The sequence below is a fragment of the Balaenoptera ricei genome, chromosome 9, assembly GCF_028023285.1.
Source record: "Balaenoptera ricei isolate mBalRic1 chromosome 9, mBalRic1.hap2, whole genome shotgun sequence".
NCBI classification, from domain to species: Eukaryota; Metazoa; Chordata; class Mammalia; order Artiodactyla; family Balaenopteridae; genus Balaenoptera; species Balaenoptera ricei.
The window spans coordinates 72930354-72948432 of record NC_082647.1 but is presented as its reverse complement, the minus strand read 5'-3'; the positions used below and the strand labels follow the sequence as shown (position 1 = coordinate 72948432).

Below are 18079 nucleotides of genomic sequence, written 5' to 3'. Positions count from 1 at the left end.
AAGACAGAGAGATAAGGAAAAAAGGTAGAAAATCAAAACAAGAAGGGACAAAAAGAAGAAAAACTGAGTGTGGGTTAGCATTTGGGTGTGGAGTCAAGAAGCTAGAGAGTTAGTGAAATGATTTATGCAGTGCTTGTTGCCATCTGGGGAAACAATCCTTTAATCTGTGTGCATAGCCCCATGAGATCAAAATCTTGGACAGTTTCCTCACAACAAGAGATGTACACAAATTCCTTTCAGATTAGAAACAATCTGATTTTCTCCTGCATCGTCTGATGTAAATGCCCTTTCTCCTTGGGAAGGGGGTATGTAGAGGGTATTAAAGTAGTGGAAGGCGATGGCTGAGAATGATATTTCACATAAAAGAAGAAAATGACTGCCATCTTTACAGCAAGTTTTATCTTACTTTAATAGCTTTTTTTCATTAATTACTATCCAGATCTCTTAATCACCAAGAGAACTGGATAGCACCTTCTCTGATTATCCACTCTAATACAACATCAACAGTGTCTGTATTTTATTTTTACCAGCAGTTATCTCCATCGGAAATAGAGTGGAAATGAAATCAACAAAATTAACATTCCTTTGTTTGTTTCCAACATCAGTTGTTACTTCTAAGGGTAGTTTCTGGAACTGAGGATATATAGTAGTAATAAGAGAAGCAGATTAAGGAAGAGGGGGAGAAGGAAAAGAATAACAACAAAAAGGAAGAGGAAGAAGAAGTCATTCACTCAATAACACATATAAAAACATAAATTAAGCAGAATTCTGACAAGGAGTTGGTGTCAACTATACTTGCCTTGGATCTCCCAGAGAAAATTTGATTTCATTTTTTTTTTCTCTAGAATGGGTAAAAGGTGTGCTCTGCCCATTGTAGCTGCCTGAACCATGTGGATAACCGACTACCTCGTAGTCAATTACATAGTTACATGGTGTATTCTCCTGCAATGAGATAATCATATCCCTTTTCATATTGGTCTCAAAAGTTGGATAAATTCAGAAGACCATAAATGCAATTCTCATTGTCCTAAATAATAATGTGTGTCCTGTGTGTGGGCGAGTTTTTAAAAATACAGATAAATTTAGCCATAGTGACAAATTTTATATGCAGGAGGCATGGATGTTGTTCCTCCATTGATATACAACAAGTTTGACAAAAACATATGGTGACATTGCAATTACTGTCTCTTCCTCATTCTGGCCTATGTCACCAGTTTTCTGTGGTTGGCATAATAAGGAATTCTAAGAAGACCTCAATCTACTAAACAAGGGAAGAATTCCTAGAGTGGGAAAAAGATGAAAGTGGGAGTAAAGGGAAAAACTGCCTACTGTTCTTTTACGACTCCGCTTCTGATCTGCCATCTTGTTGCCACAGTGGCACCACCTTAGAAAATCAGTGTGGTGATATGTTATGTCATTCCTCTGGAAATTCCTTAGGAAAGTTAAGTGGCTAGCTCATCGTCACATGGCTGGTGAGGATTATACTGAAATTCATATCATTTTAAAACCCTCCACACTAGTGTTTTTCAACTTATCAGCTGCAAACCACTGGAGGGTTGCAGCAAAATTTTAAAAGAATCCTCAAATCCTTGTGTACATATATATTTTCTTGATCCACAAATCAAAAGATACTATGATTATCGTTATTATCATGCAGGAGGTCTACAAAATTGGTTGACACTTAAAAGGAGTACTCTTCTTACTAAAAAATTTAAATAAATAAAAGGAAACCATGACTATATACTTGTGGTTTTCATATTTTGAGGTTTCATAGATCAATATCAACATCATTCATTATATGTTTTTCAAACTTAAAATTACAGTCTTTCAAACTAAATAAATTTAGTTTTGTGGAAAACTCACTTCATGGTTCTTCCCTTCAAAATCAGTGAAAATGTTATCACGGGCCAGGACTAGTGTAAAATATGACATTTGGGAATCTCGCTTCTCACCGTACTATGTAGAAAAAGGTAAGAGTTCAACGGACTGTGAGTTGTTAGGATGGGTTTCAGGAAAGCATATATACATATGAGGGTCCTTTATCCTACTCTGGGCTGACTTTCACCTGGCATTGCTTGTTGGTGATTACAGCTGGCCAGTCAACTCTTAGAACTGCCATCTCCAAGCTTAGTGATGGAAATGGTAGCTCACAAGCAAGTTCATGTTCTTTCTAACTTAGAAATGATTCATCATTGTGGGTTGTGAAAGAGAGTGAAGAAATGGGCTCTCATATAGATTTTGCCTGCACTTCTTAATCTCTTGTTCTGTATGAGCTAACCAAGGAGTATAACCTTAATTAAAAAGTCAATCTGGGCTAGGGAAAAAAGAGTGTGGCAAATACTGACATACTGGCTGATTCATTCATTCAACAAACATTTGCAGAGCACCTACAACGTTCCAGAACTGTGCAGAGGACAGAGCGATTAAAAACAAAGAACATCAGCAGAAACAATCTCTGCCATGAAAGCACCCAGGAAATGTACCTAATCTAGAATGGGGATGAATGGGGATTCATAGATGGCTTCCCAAAAGAGATAACATCTGAGTTAAGTCTTGAAAACTTAACAGGGATGAGACAGAAGACTTTGTTAGCAGAGTGAATAGCATGTGCAAACATGAAGCTTCTTGTCCGTACCTCCCTTTTGTTATTTCAGAGATGGTTGATCTTTGTATACACCCACCATCTGAAGATGAAACCAGACCCTGACCTGTCGGGGGCGGGGGGGGGGGTCTTTACCTGTCAGGAGAAATAGGTGCCCTGCTGTTGCCTTGTAAGGCCTTTTCTTCTCAGCTAAATAATATAAACAAGAACAGGACAACAGGGATGGTCCTGCTGCAAAATACTCACATACATGTGGCCAGGCAAAGGGCCAATGCTAATCACAGCCTCCAGCACCTGCATACCCTCAGCTGTGGGGCTCAGTTCTCAAAGAAATTCACATAAGGCCTGTCAGCACCTTGCCGTCTGCCTTGGGACAAGGATATCTAGGAACCTGCCTGAATGTTTCCCACATGCTACAAGGCCTGTTTTTCAACATTTACATACTTTTCTGATACAGTAGTCCCAAACCCTGGCACAAAAGAATCCTTCAGAACCTGGGCTAGGGGGTGAGCTGAAATTCAAACACCTCCTTAAGTTGAAAGGAGGCACCTGGTTGACACTCAGAGACATGTGAAGAGAAGGTTCCTCTGTTAAACAAAGGCTACCTTCAAGGCAGGCTTCATAAACAGGCAACCTGTGCAGTTGCAAAGGACCCCATGTTCAGAAGGGCTCTCAGGCTTGTTTCAATGCTCGGCTGGCATCTTCTTGAAATTATTAAACATTTTTAACAAGGAAGCATTTACACATTTTCATTTTGCACTGGGATCCACAAAGTTTTAGTGAGTCCTGACTACCTTCCCCGCCAAAGGCAAAATGGGGAGCCTAATCAAGGGCCTGGAGTTCTACATGAGCATGTGAAATGGAAATGTGTTATAAAACAGAGAAAAATAAAATTGAGAGTACAATTTTATAGTTTTTAAGGAAATACAGCATTGTTTGTTAAGTCAGGTACCCACAATTTTGATTTTCCAAGCCATTATGAAGTTTGTTACTCTGAAATACCACTTTATTTTATTGCTTTATAGACTTTATACAACCCCTTTCTGTTTCTTTAACCTGGAAGAGTAGCCCCAACTAAAAACAGAACCACCATATGACCCAGCAATCCCACTACTTGGCATATACCCTGAGAAAACTATAATTCAAAAAGAGTCATGTACCACAGTGTTCATTGCAGCTCTATTTACAATAGCCAGGACATGGAACCAACCTAAGTATCCACTGACAGATGCATGGATAAAGAAGATGTGGCACATATATAAAATGGAATATTACTCAGCCATAAAAAGAAACAAAATTGAGTTATTTGTAGTGAGGTGGATGGACCTAGAGTCTGTCATACAGAGTGAAGTAAGTAAGAAAGAGAAAAACAAATACCTTATGCTAACACATATATATGGAGTATATACAAAAAAAAATGGTTCTGAAGACGCTAGGGGCAGGACAGGAATAAAGACGCAGACGTAGAGAATGGACTTGAGTACACGGGGAGGGGGAAGGGTAAGCTGGGACAAAGTGAGAGAGTGGCACTGACATATATACACTACCAAATGTAAAATCGATAGTGAGTGGGAAGAAGCCACTTAGCAAACAGGGAGATCAGCTCGGTGTTTTGTGACCACCTAGAGGGGTGGGATAAGGAGGTTGGGAGGGAGGAGATATAGGGATATGTGTATGTGTATGGCTGATTCACTTTGTTATAAAGCAGAAACTAACACATCATTGTAGAGCAATTATACTCCAATAAAGATGTTTAAAAAAAAAAAAAAAGAGTAGCCCCAAAGACACACAATTAAGAGAAACACATAAAAATGTACCACACAGTGGTCAAAGCCACAGTACTGAAGCACTTTCTCTGTACAAATTTTCACCCTACGTCCCAACTGGTGAGAGATCACTGTTATCTTGTGTTTATCTTCCCTTTTACAACCTCAACCCACCATTCAGTTCCTTCTCAACCACAGCTTGAGTTCTCCTTGTGGTGATGCTACTCTCAGTCTTTTTTGGTAAATAATTTCTTTGCATCACCAGCGCCTTGATTTTCATCAGGACTGGCTACATAATTAGCAAGGCTCAGTGCAAAATGAAATGTGGGCTCCCTGTCACAAAATACAAATTAGTGAGAATTTTAAGGCAGCAAGAGTAACAGCATTAAACCATGCGTAGGGCCCTTCTAAGTGTGGGGCCTGGGTGACTACACTGGTTGAAAGCCCATGAAGCCAGCCCGGATTCTCCCCGGCCAGAATTGGGTCAAGTACCCACTCCTTAACTAATCACTGGTTAAGTGGGTTGACCAGTTTAGCCTTGGACTAAGAACAGCTCCTTTGGAGCTGGGCATAAGTTCATCTTCCCCTGAGTTGTAGTGTATCTGGTGGCAAGGATTCATGTGTGAAACCAGGCTTCTTTTGAGGAGACATGAGTAACACATAGTTACTGAGTAGCCAACAACAGTACCCACTATACCATATACTGTATCCATGACTCAGAAGGAGGGATTCTTCTTCAGAAGCTCTCTTTGATGCAAGTTTTGGTTCCCTAGGGACTTGAAGAGTTATTCGAATCAATCCTGCTCAAATCTTCCAACTCTCAATTCCCAGGTTTCCATGCACTTCAAACCTCATCCCTGGTGCCAACCCTGCCTGCAGGTACAAGTGGGGGTGAGAAGACACGGTTCCATCCTCTTGATGATTATCATATAATTAAGGAACCATGACCGAAAGACCATAAAACACACAAAAACTCAAATAATAGAAAAATCTTAAATAAAAATACCACTTAAAATCTACACGTTAGTGCGGAGACTTTATAGAAGTACTGGATTAACAAGCTCTGGGTGGAACTGTCAATATGAGTTTAGGAGGAAATAGATTTTTAAAAAAATTTATTTATTTTATCTTTGGCTGCATTGGGTCTTCGCTGCTGCACGCGGGCTTTCTTTAGTTGCGGCGAGCAGGGGCTACTCTTCGTTGTGGTGCATGGGCTTCTCATTGCGGTGGCTTCTCTTGTTGCGAGCACAGGCTCTAGGTGCGAGGGCTTCAGTAGTTGTGGCACACAGGCTTCAACAGTTGTGGTGCGCGGGCTCTAGAGTGCAGGCTCAGCAGTTGTGGCACACGGGCTTAGTTGTTCCGTGGCATGTGGGATCTTCCCAGACCAGGGCTCGAACCCATGTTCCCTGCCTTGGCAAGCGGATTCTTAACCACTGCACCACAAGGGAAGCCCCAGAAATAGATTTTTAAATGGGGGCAATGGTCAGTGTTGGGTGTTTGAAACGCATTTTGGAGCAAAAGACAGAGATTCACAACCCACTGGGGCAGAATTCTTATATAGCAAATTTTGATAGTTCAGTGAATCCTTTTCAAGAGTCAAACAGGTTTGTTTGGCTAAAGTAGACTGTACAAGTCACTCAAAAATGTCAGTGGTGAAAGGAAAACCATCATGCAGTGGAAGGTCATTACTGGCAAGTTAGATCCAATGCAACAGACAACAGCATGGTTTCTAAAGACATATATAAACCATGAATTTTTACACCTATGTGAAAATTGAGTCTTTTGCTTCTGTTATTTCCTTCAAAACATTCACTCTTTCTTCATCTGGCCAAAATCCTGTTCAGACTGAGACAAGCTGGGCCCTGGGCCCTTTGCTGCACTGCTGTAATGCTTGCACCTGGACACACCTCTCTTCAAGCAACAAAATACAAAGAAACTATATGGGACTAAAAATAACTGCTGCAGCAGGGGCCCCAATAAAGCCTAGCCTGAATTTCTTGTCTGGCCTCTGATCAATTTCTATTGATTAAGGAGGCCAAGAACCCTGGTCGGTAACAAGACCTTAAGACCAAGGTCAGGCCCTATCACCGCCAAGGAGCCTTCCTCAAACCTTCCTTGAACCTTCCTCACTTTGCAGTACTTCTTCTGGCTGCAAGGGACTTAAGAAAATGACTGTTTCTTGTCCATGATCTCAGTGCATGTTGTGACTTCTATTGAAATGATCTATTTTAGTGCTTCTCACTCACTGTACTGTAAACTCCCTAATGCTAGAAACTGCCTTATTCCTCTTCTGCGCCTTGCCTTGATAAGTGCTCAAGTTATCATGTATCAACATGTAATAAGTATTTAAGAATGCTTATTGAAAGTGATGTGATCATAATATACATAGGAACAATAATTTTTAATAGTCTGTGTGTATAACGGAAAAACAATACTCAGAAAAAAAAAGAATCGTATGTGTAAAAAGTAGATATTTTTTATGCTGCTGGTGACCTTAATGAAGTATTAGATCAGACTGCATAAGCACCAGATGAACGGATAACATAGAACCCCAGTCACAACCATATCTCCAAATTACTACCGAGCAAGCAGACAAGGACTCAGAGATAGATGGAAGGTGGCTTCGCCAGCGGTGTTAAAAAATGCTTCTACGAAAGAGTAGCAAAGCTAAGGGTTTTCTGATCCTCCTTCACACTTAATTTTGCCATTCGGTTTTCCCATTCATGCTGACTTTCATGTCAATTTGTGCTTGCTTTCAGTGTGTGTGTGTGTGTGTGTGTGCACACGTGCACGCACACACCCATGCATGTTATCATCTAAAAAAGAATAATTCCTGAGAAAGTAACAGTGATGTGAAAGGAACTGGGATGGTAAAAAAGTCTCTGACTTTTCCTTTTTGTTCAGTTGGATTTTCTAGTAGGCTTTCTCGTGAACTTTTTCCTCTGTTGACAAACTTAAAACCAGTAAATGACTGGTGAATTCCAACATCACTAGGAGATAACTTACCTCAGTTAAGATTGGACAATATAATCACAATTTCTATGTTAATTTCATAGCTCTGAGTAGATACTTAGTGGCAGTAATGGAAAAATATCCCAACACTTTTGGAAAATATGAGAAAAACAAGGTTCTAAATCCAGAGTCTCTGAATTTCGTTATCAGTGTGAGATAAGATTGCCACATTAACAGCAAGGCAACAACACATTTAGGTATGAATACATAATATGTGGAAATTATAATTACTTTAAATATATTCCTTATATTTGAGAAGTTCAAATATATTTTTCATGTGCTCTAATTCTCAATATAAGCTTAATTAGTACACCTTATGAGAAATATTAAAAAAATTTAAAGACATACTTTGAATTTCAATGATCTTCTGTAAAGAAATAACGGCATTCATATTCGGAGTTTGTTGGAGAATATCTTCCGCAAGTGGCTCCAGCTGCAAGAATGGTAAATAATGATATGAGCAGAACATTATGACTTTATAGTAAGTTTGACAGAAGCAAACCAAATTGAAACAACCTAAAAAAAAAAGCCTGCTCCAAGAACTACTTAACATTTTGCTGATACCAGTTCCAAAAGTGTAGCCAGTTTTATTTTCTGTTTTGCAGCAATGTAATTGAATTCCAAGGGGATTTTCTACTGGTCACAAAACTAATCTATGAAGTCCCTGAAGCAGGTGCATGTCTGTGTATTATTCATTAAAAATCCGAGTTATTTGTGTAATTTTTGTAGGTTCCTGACAAACCAAATTCCATCATGTCTGTATATGCAGCTGGGCCCTGCAAACGAAACCTCAGGGAAGTTGAAGTAGACAGAAGGTGGGCAGTCTATTATCCATACTTTTGTGGTGTTTTTACACCTAACTACCTTACACTTTTGGACACTTCATAGCAGAACGCCACGAGACATAGCTGCTCTTATTCAACTGCTATTGAATAAGTAGTAGAGAAAATGCTCAAATAAAACCAGAAGTAAAATAACTGTACATTTTCATTTAACTTCCACTGTATTCACATCTATGCAGATAGCCATGTGGAAGCACAGGACAAATTCCTGTCTTGCAAATCTATCCTGATCTTCTGGAATTACACTGATTTTTCATGGGGAAGCTCAGCAAACATTATTTTGCAAGAACTGAAGAAGAGCTTTAAATAATTTATGGAGTGTTCTGGCAGAACTAAATCTGATGATGCCTCCCTGGGAATACCTTGGTGATGTGGCTTGGTGTGGAGCAGGACAAACTGCATAGCAGAGCACTTGCAAACAAAATAGCTGTCCAGCTATTGTGACCCAGAAAGCGAGGAAAGTAATAGTAAAAAGGGATTAACAACAACAAAAAAGTTTTCTTAGAAAATTTAAAGTTAGTAGTCTCAAATAGGCCAAACTATTATATGGCAAGAATGGGAAACGATGTCACTAGACACTGTGCTAAAACATGAACCCATCTATGTCTCTTCATCTGTAGAAAAAAACTAAAAAACTCAGGGATTCCAAGTTTCCACAGCATGTGTGAGTGAATCTTCCCCCCAGGGTCTCTCTGAATTGATTATTCTATACTTTAATCATGGAATCTAAAACAATAGCACCTTTCTTCCAGATGCCATAGGATAACAGACTAGCTCAGGGATATTTATACATGGGTAAATTCACTAAATATAACTTTCCAGAGTGTTTTTCTTAGCTGCCAAAGAAAAACATTTAAAACATCAAAAGGTTTACTTGCAGTACAGTTTGGCGAGAGGGAAAAAAAAACCCCACAGTGTCAGTGAAAGGTTCTGCAATCTTAAACTCTTAAAATTTGTTAAAAATCATTTTTTAAAAATCTGGTATTTCAGATAGTATCTTCAAAAATATGTTATCCTAGTAACACCCTCTTAACTCAGAGGAATTGCTGAATCATAAACGGAAGGTTACTTGGAAAACTCTTACTCAAGAATTAGACAGGGTTGAGCTACCTTGATCATAAATATTCTTTCCTTTCACTTCTCTCTCAGGGCTTAGAGAAAAATTTTAATAGAAATCAGGTAGACTTTATTAATAAAATGTTCTGAAATATCACTTTATGTTCGAATATTTAAGAATAAAAGCACAACGTAGTATGAGCATATTTAGTTCTTAAACAAGCTTTCCTGCGACTTCAGGGTAAAATGCTGACAAACGGAAAGGTGCTGGCTACTGGAAAGAAAGCTACAGGCAGATCATTAATGTAAAAACCTCACTTCTGGAACGCTCTCACATTAGGTCTGTGGGCTATTTTTAGGACCTGGGTTATGTAGAAAGTAAACTTGATGCAGGGTGTTGAGAGTAAAAATACAAACAACCCTAAACCTCCAATTTGGAATTGTCAGTTAGATACGATAAAGTTGTGTCTACTTATGAAAGCAACCTAGAGAATTAAGGCAATTACATTGATAATTTAAGCCTCCCAGACCATTTCCCTGCATATTTTAGGTGAATGTCATTTAGAGGATTTAACCTTCAGTAAATTGCCCCAATTTGTTTCATTTTGAGTGTATACACACAGAGCTGAATTCAGAAAGTTCTCAATGTAGGTTCTTTATTTTTTCTCTAGTAGCTCTGCTGAGAAGGTAATGGGTAATACTCTCAGTTGGCAAGAAGGCAAGCAGCATTTAGAGTCTGTTTTCATAATATTAAAACCTTGTATAGAGGGACCACAGAATTGAGTTGTCTTTTCTAAACGAGTTTGTTGATTTAATAATTCACAGTTATAAGCACTAAAAACATCTGACTGAAGCATCTATTTAATAAATATTTATGAGTATTGGTCATTATTAATAAAATCTAATAACTAACTGTAATAAAATAATATTAAACAAATAGTCATATTTTATAACTTTGGAGCAAAAAATAAGAATATACAGTAAAGCTGTGTTACATATCTAGTTTGGCCGATAAGATGTAGCAAAAACACTGGCAATGAGGCTAATCAATGTTAGTAAGAGTTATTAAAAGATAAACAAGGAAGTAATTTATGCAAACCAGAGAACTTCTGCATGCACAAGTTATACTAAGATCAAACAGATGCAGATGTAGGAAATATCACACACCCATCACGCTGTCTTTGTTGCACAATTCCATCAAGTAATAATAGAGTTATAAGATACACTAGATGATTTTAACACAACTTCTTGGCATTTGAAGCTCTCATCTAGGTTTCCTATATCTAAAGCTTAAATTCAATCATTACTTACAGCAATTCTTTATATAAATTTTCAGACTCAGTATAGGCATATTTATTTTTCTACATCTTTTACAGAAAGTTGCAATACCCTATTGAAACGATTCAGATGTTTGTTAAATTGCACATACCATGTAATTTCTAAGTACTACAGCTATTTTAAAACACCATAAAAATTGGGGCCATTATCATGTTGTGAATAAATAATTTTCAGATTCTGTAGAATCAGATCATTTAAATCATCAAAAATCACTTTAGTTGGCTAACATGCATTTATGGAAATAGGCAAGGGTATCATCCTTGGAGAAGCTCGAGTAGAAGTTTAAAACTCACTTTGTACTTATGAGACATGAAAATCATCTCTATTATTTTCATGATTCAGAAAAGAACAGGAAAAAAAAGCTAAACAGATTTTGCAAAATATAACAGATACAAGAGGACAGATGCACACATCAACCAAGCAAAGGATCTACTAAGTACTCTTAGCTTTTATATTATGTTTCCCAAATATGCCAAGTATTTTCATACTCTTATACCTTTATTTATTCTGTTCCCTCTGAATTTTATTTTCCCTATCCTTCTTTGAATTGGTGAAACCTTACTCAATCATTCAAGGACTAACACAAACACTGCCTGCTCTGAAATCTTTTCTAAAATCCTCTGATAGAGCCAATTGCTTCCACTCTTTGTCTCCTTTCCACACAAATTCTCTTGTTTACTCTACACATTATATTGTAGTCAGCCATGTGTGTCATTCTCTATTTTGTTGTGAGCAATTTAAAGGCAAAGATAGAGCCTGGTATATAATAGGCATTTTAAAAAAATGTTGAATGAATGGAGGAATGATTAATTAAAAGAAAACATGGGGAGATAGGCTTTATTTGGCTCTCCATAGCTAACAGACCTACATGGAATACGTTCTTCCACTTGGTTGTCTGCCAAAATCAGGGCATGTTTTTAGACGAAAAGAATAGGGAAAACAACAGAGATAATTCATTTTTAAATCAAAATAATTGATTTTTAATTGATGTTTTAATTGATTTTTAAATTAACCATCCATTTTGTTAAACTAATTTATTAATTCCAATGATGTATAAACAAATAATTTTGTATAGACTTTATACAATCATATCTTCTGTGAATAACAAGAGATTTATTTATTCCACTCCAATCTTTATATTTTTAAATTTCTTTTTCTTACCCTATTGCACTGTCTAGGACCACCAGTGTAATGTTAAAATGAAGCACTAAGAGTGAATATCTTTGTCATGTTTTTTATTTCAAAGAAAAATTCTCATGTTTCACCTTTAAATCTGATGCATACTATAGGATGTTTGTAGATATCCTTTATCAAGCTAATAAGTTATTCCCAGTTTATCAAAAGTAGTTCATAATTGAGTGTCTAATTTATCAACAAATTTTTAAACATCTATTGAAATGGTTATATTTCTTCTTCATTCTCTTAATGTGGTGAATTATAACAACTTATTTTGGAATGTTAATATCCTACATTCTTGGCCTAAACACAATTATATTATGGGTTTTTAAGATAATGATGAACTGCTAATATTTTGTTTCAGGTTTTAACTGCTATGCTTATGAGCAGGATTTTCCTGTAATATTCTTTTCTTATAATGTTCTTTTGAGCTTGGGTGTCAATAGTATACTAGCCTCAAAAATCAGTTATGAAGTGTTCTCTTCCCATCTTCCCCTTTACTCTAAAACAGTATAAATTATGAGCAGAATTCACTGGTGAAGCTATATGGGCCTGGTGTTTTCTGTTGGTATATCTGGTATTGAAGATTCAATTTTGTTAATTATGGTAGCATTCAAATTTTCTGTCTTTTTGATTCAGTTTATTTTTACAAGAATTTTTCCATTTCAAATAAAATTTCAATTTTCTTTTACACGAAGTTTTTTTTTTTAATATTCTCTTGTAATCATTTTAATACATTAAAATCTGTGGTAAAGTCCTTTTTTTCATTCAGAGTGCTGTTAATGTATGACTTTTCTTTCAATCAGTCTTTCTAGAGTGCTATCAATTTTGTTAATTGTTTCAAAGAACTAAAATTTGACATTTTAATTCGTATATATTGTACGCTTATTTTTATTTCATTGTTTATATTTAAGTCACTCACTTCATGTTTAATTTGTTGCTTTGATTTCCTAATTTCTTGAGTTGCGTGTTTCTATCTGTAATTTTAAACTTTCTTCTATTCTAGTATATACATTTAAAGCTTTACATGTGTTTCTAAATTCAGCTTATACATATTACACTTTTGATATTTCATATTTTCATAATTATTCAGCTCAAAATACTAAATTTACTGTGATTTCTTTGACACATAAGAGATTGTATTTTGAAACCTACAAATATATGAGATTTTCCAATTATCTTTTTATTTCAAATTATACAACCACTTTTTTAAAGTTTTGTTTTATACTTCATCTTTTTATTTTACATCATTGGTAATTTGTTTTATTTTTTAATTTAATTTTATTGTAGTAAGAACACTGAACATGAGATCTAACTACTTAAACAGATTTTTTAAGTGTATAGTACACTATTAAAGACTATAGGTACAATGTTATAGAGCAGTTCTCTAGAGCTTATTCATCTTGCTTGACTGAAACACTATGTCCATTGATTAGTAACTCCCCAATTCTCCCTCTCCTCATCTGCTGAGAACCACCATTCCACTCTTTGATTATTTTATATACCTTATATAAGTGGAATCATACAGTATTTGTCTTTCTGCAACTGGATTATTTCACTTAGCATAATGTCTTCAAGGTTTATCCAAGTTGTTGCATATTGCAGAATTTCCTTCCTTTTAAAGACTGAATACTATTCCATTGTATGTATATACCATTTTCTTATCCATTCATCTGTCAATGAACATTTAGCTGGTGTCCACATCTTGGCTATGGTGAATACGGCTGCAGTATTCATAGTGCTAATATCTCTCTGAGATCCTGATTTTGATTCTTTCGGATAAATACCCAAAAGTGGGACTGCTGGATCACATGGTAGTTCTATATTTAATTTTTTGAGAGCCCTCTATACTGTTTTCCATAGCAGTTGCACCATTTTGTATCCCCACCAACAGAATGCAAGCATTCTAATTTCTCCACGACCTTGCCAACACTTGTTGTCTTTGGGTTTTGTTTTTTTTTAAATAATCGTCATCCTGATATTCTGACAGATGTGAAGTGATATCTCATTGTGGTTTTGATTTACATTTCCCTGATGATTAGTGATGCTAAGCATTTCTCATATACCTGTTGGCCATTTGTATGTCTTCTTTGGAGAAATGTCTATTTAAGTCCTTAGCCCATTTTAAAATCAGGTTTAGTATATTTTACTACTGAGCTGTTAAGAGTTCCTTATATATTTTGGAGATGAACACCTTATCAGATATATGGTTTGGACATATTATCTCCCATTCCATAGATTGCCTTTTTACTCTGTTGAATGTCTTCTTTGTTGTTCAGAAGCTTTTCAGTTTGATGGCGTCCCACTAGTTTATTCTGCTTTGTTGCCAGTGCTTTTGGTGTCATATCCATGAAATCAATGCTGAGACCAAAGTCATAAAAGTTTACCCTTATTTTTTTTTAAAGGATTTTTATAGTTTGAGGTCTTATGTTAAAGTATTTAACTCCTTACCCATTTATTTTTGTGCATGGTATAAGATAAGGGTCCAGTTTCATTCTTTTACAAGTGGATATCTAGTTTTCCTGATACTATTTGTTCAAGAGATTATCCCTTCTCTATTTTGTATTCTTAGCACTCTTTTGAAGATCAGTTGACCATATATGTGTGGATTTATTTCTGTACTTTCTATTCTGTTCCCTTGGTCTGTATGTCTGTTTTTATGGCAGTACCCTACTGTTTTGATTACTGTAGCTTTGTAATATATTTTGAAATCAAGACATATGATGCTTCCAACTTTGTTCTTCTTTCTCAATATTGCTTTTTTATTTGTGGTCCTTTGTGATTCCATATGAATTTTAGAATTTTTTTTCTATTTCTGTAAAAAATGCTACAGTATTGGGATTTTGATAGGAATTGTAATTGAATCTCTTGATTACTTTGGGTAGTAAGGGCATTTTTACAATATTAAGGCTTCCAATCCATGAACGTGGGATATCTTTCCATTTGTTATAGAATATAGATTCTAGTTTAGTTTCACTATGATGAGAGATTATACTCTGTTTGAAATCCATTAGTTGAAATTTACTGAAACTTGCTTTATACCCCCAAATATGGTCTATTTTTGAAAACTTTACATGTGTCCTTGAAAAGAATGATATTCTGCAGTTACTGAGTAAAGCCTATTATTTATTTCAATTAGGGCAGGTTTATTAAGGTGTTTAAGTCTTATACAAACCCCCCTTTTTTACTGTCTTCTTTCTCTATCAGCTGCTGAAAGAGGTGTCTTAAAGTCTGTCACTATGATTGTGGTATTAACTATTTTTCCCATTTGTTTCATTCAACTTTTGCTTGATATGTTTTGAAGCTGTGTTATTAAAACACAATTTTAAGTTGTTTTATCCTACCAGTTAATAGAATATTTTACCACTATGAAGCATCTTTAACTCTAGTTCTTTTTTTGTCTTAACATCCACTTAAGTGATACTTATACAGCCATGTAAGCTTTCATTCAGTAAGTTAATGTAGTTTAATTTTTTCTTCATTAAAAATTTTTAAAAATTATTTATTTATTTATTTATTTAACCTTTGGCTGCATTGGGTCGTCGTTGCTGTGCATGGGCTTTCTCTAGTTGCGGCAAGTGGGGGCTACTCTTCATTGTGGTGCGCAGGCTTCTCACTGCAGGGGCTTCTCTTGTTGTGGAGCATTGGCTCTAGGCACCTGGGCTTCAGTAGTTGTGGCGCACGGGCTTAGCTGCTCCACGGCATGTGGTATCCTCCCAGGGCATGTGGGATCCTCCCGAACCAGGGATCGAACTTGTGTCCCCTGCATTGGCAGGCGGATTCTTAAGCACTGTGCCACCAGGGAAGTCCCTTTTCTTCATTATTTATATTCAAACTTTATCACTATATCACAGAAAGTGTCCCTTTAAACAGCACTTTTTATTACTATGTGATAATCGTTGCTTTTATTGGTGAACTAAATCCATTTATATGTGTCTTGTGAAATTGCACAAGGTGATTCTAAAATTGTATATGAAAACACAAAGGGGACAAATGTAACCAAGACTGTCTTGAAGAAAAACAAACTGGGAGATTTGTTTTACTAGATATCAAGATTGCTTATAACACTATGTAAGTGAAGACAGTCTGATAATGTCTCAAGGATAGATAATGAGACCTGCAGAAAAGACTAGAGTCTCCATGTATATATGGATAAAGATACAACTGCTGAGCCATAAGGAATGAATGGCCTTTTCAATAAATGGTACTTGATCAACTATATATCCACATTAAAAAAAACTTGACTTCTACATTATGCCATATACATATGCAATTCCTGAAGAACTGCACATCTGAATGTTCAAGTCAAAAATCTTTAAGAAGAGAATAGAGAGAATACTTTCATGATTTTGGGTATACAGAAAGAATATGTAAACAGAACACAAAAAGAACTAATCCCAAAGGAAATGATTGATAAATTGTACTACATTGAAAATTATTTTTATTTATCAAAGGACATGATTAAGACAGTAAAAAGACAGACAAGGTATTTCAACATATGAAACCAACAACAGAATCTATAAAGAACTGCTCAGGGCTTCCTTGTTGGCACAGTGGTTAAGAATCCGTTTGCCAATGCAGGGGACAAGGGTTCAAGCCCTGGTCTGGGAAGATCCCACATGCCGCGGAGCAACTAAGCCTGTGCGCCACAACTACTGAGCCTGCGCTCTGGAGCCCATGAGCCACAACTACTGAGTCCACGTGCCACAACTACTGAAGCTCGTGTGCCTAGAGCATATGCTCTACAACAAGAGAAGCCACTGCAATAAGAAGACCGTGCACCACAATGAAGAGTAGCCCCTGCACGCCACAACTAAAGAAAGACTGGGCAGCTACGAAGACCCAGCACAGCCAAAAATAAATAAATAAAATAAATAAATTTATTAAAAAAAAAAAAGAAGAACTGCTCAAATAAGTAAGAAAATGTCCATCTGAAAGTAAACAAAAACTTGAATAGGTGCTTCAAAATGGTATGTACAAATAATAAATAGATGAAGAGCTGTTTTGGTTAATTAGTATTCTGGAAGAGCAAAGGCATGATGATATACTACTACACACACAACAAAAATGTCTAAAATTTTAAAAGACTGCTAACACCAAGTTTTGGAAGGACACAGAACAATGGAAATAGTCATATGCTGCTGATAGAGTATGGATTGTGACAACCCCTATGGAAAGCAGTTTGGTATTATCTACAAAGATTAAATGCATGCATACCCCATGACCCAGCAATACTACTTTTAGATATATACTCAACAGAAATGTGTGTACAAATGTACCAGAAAACATTTATAAAATGTCTATCACAGTACTGTTCACAACAGCCCCCAAACTAGAAAAATTCCCTCTACTCATTAAAAGTAGAATAGATAAATAAACCATGACATTGTCCTGGAAAGTCTTTTTATGGAATCTAATACTATATAATGATGAAAATGAATAAACTATAGCTTATTGCACAAGTATGGATGAATCTCACAATGTTGAGCAAAAGAAGTTATATATATATATAATCATATATATATGTGTATATATATATATATATATATATATATATATATATATATATATGATTTCATGTATACAAAGCTCAAAAACAGGTAAATTAAAATCTTATGTTAGAAACCAGAAAATTGGTTACTTTCAGAAAAGAGAAAGGAAGTACTGATTGGGAAAGTGTGTATGTTATCTACTGAGGTGCTGACATTATTCTGTTTATTGACCTGGTTGATAGTTATATATGTGTTCTATTTGTGATATTTCGTTGCATTGTACATTCATGTCTAATGCAGTTTTCTGTATGAATATTATATCTTATCATTAAAAGCAGTTTAAAAAGAGAATATGTTTTATGACATAAGGGAATAGGGAAACTAAGTCTGGTTCTTGAGTCCATGCTTTTTCTACTATATTATGGTGCATCTAAGAAAAAAAGTGAGGTTATAGGTTTTGCAGCAAGACAAGTTACATTCTTAGATACAGGCCTCAAATTCACTTATAAAGGTAACTGAAAGTCCCCTATAACATGCAAAGCAACTCAGAAAAAAAATGCAGAAAAGGTTCAGTTGTCAGGATCAAAGATCTTGTGGAACGTTGGAAGAATAAGATGATCAAGACCAAGAGGATAAGAGAAGCAGAGTGCCGTGAAGACCTGACTCTCCATGCTGATGAACTATTCTGGATTCCCTAGTGAGGAGGGATTGGTGGTTAAAACTCAGCTCTCATTGAAATAATTATCTTAGAGATGCCTGCAATTAGTTGTATATGTTTAATTTGATTGCTTAAGT

The 18079-nt window shown here is 36.0% G+C and overlaps 1 protein-coding gene across 1 annotated transcript in view; it reads right to left on the bottom strand.

Annotated features, from left to right (window-relative positions):
* Positions 1 to 18079, bottom strand: part of HDAC9 (histone deacetylase 9) — a 998074-nt gene that overhangs the window by 47737 nt on the left and 932258 nt on the right. Inside the window, exon 25 of the mRNA XM_059933969.1 lies at positions 7729 to 7813. Coding sequence (XP_059789952.1) covers positions 7729 to 7813 — 85 coding nt within the window. The remainder of the gene's footprint in view (positions 1 to 7728; positions 7814 to 18079) is intronic.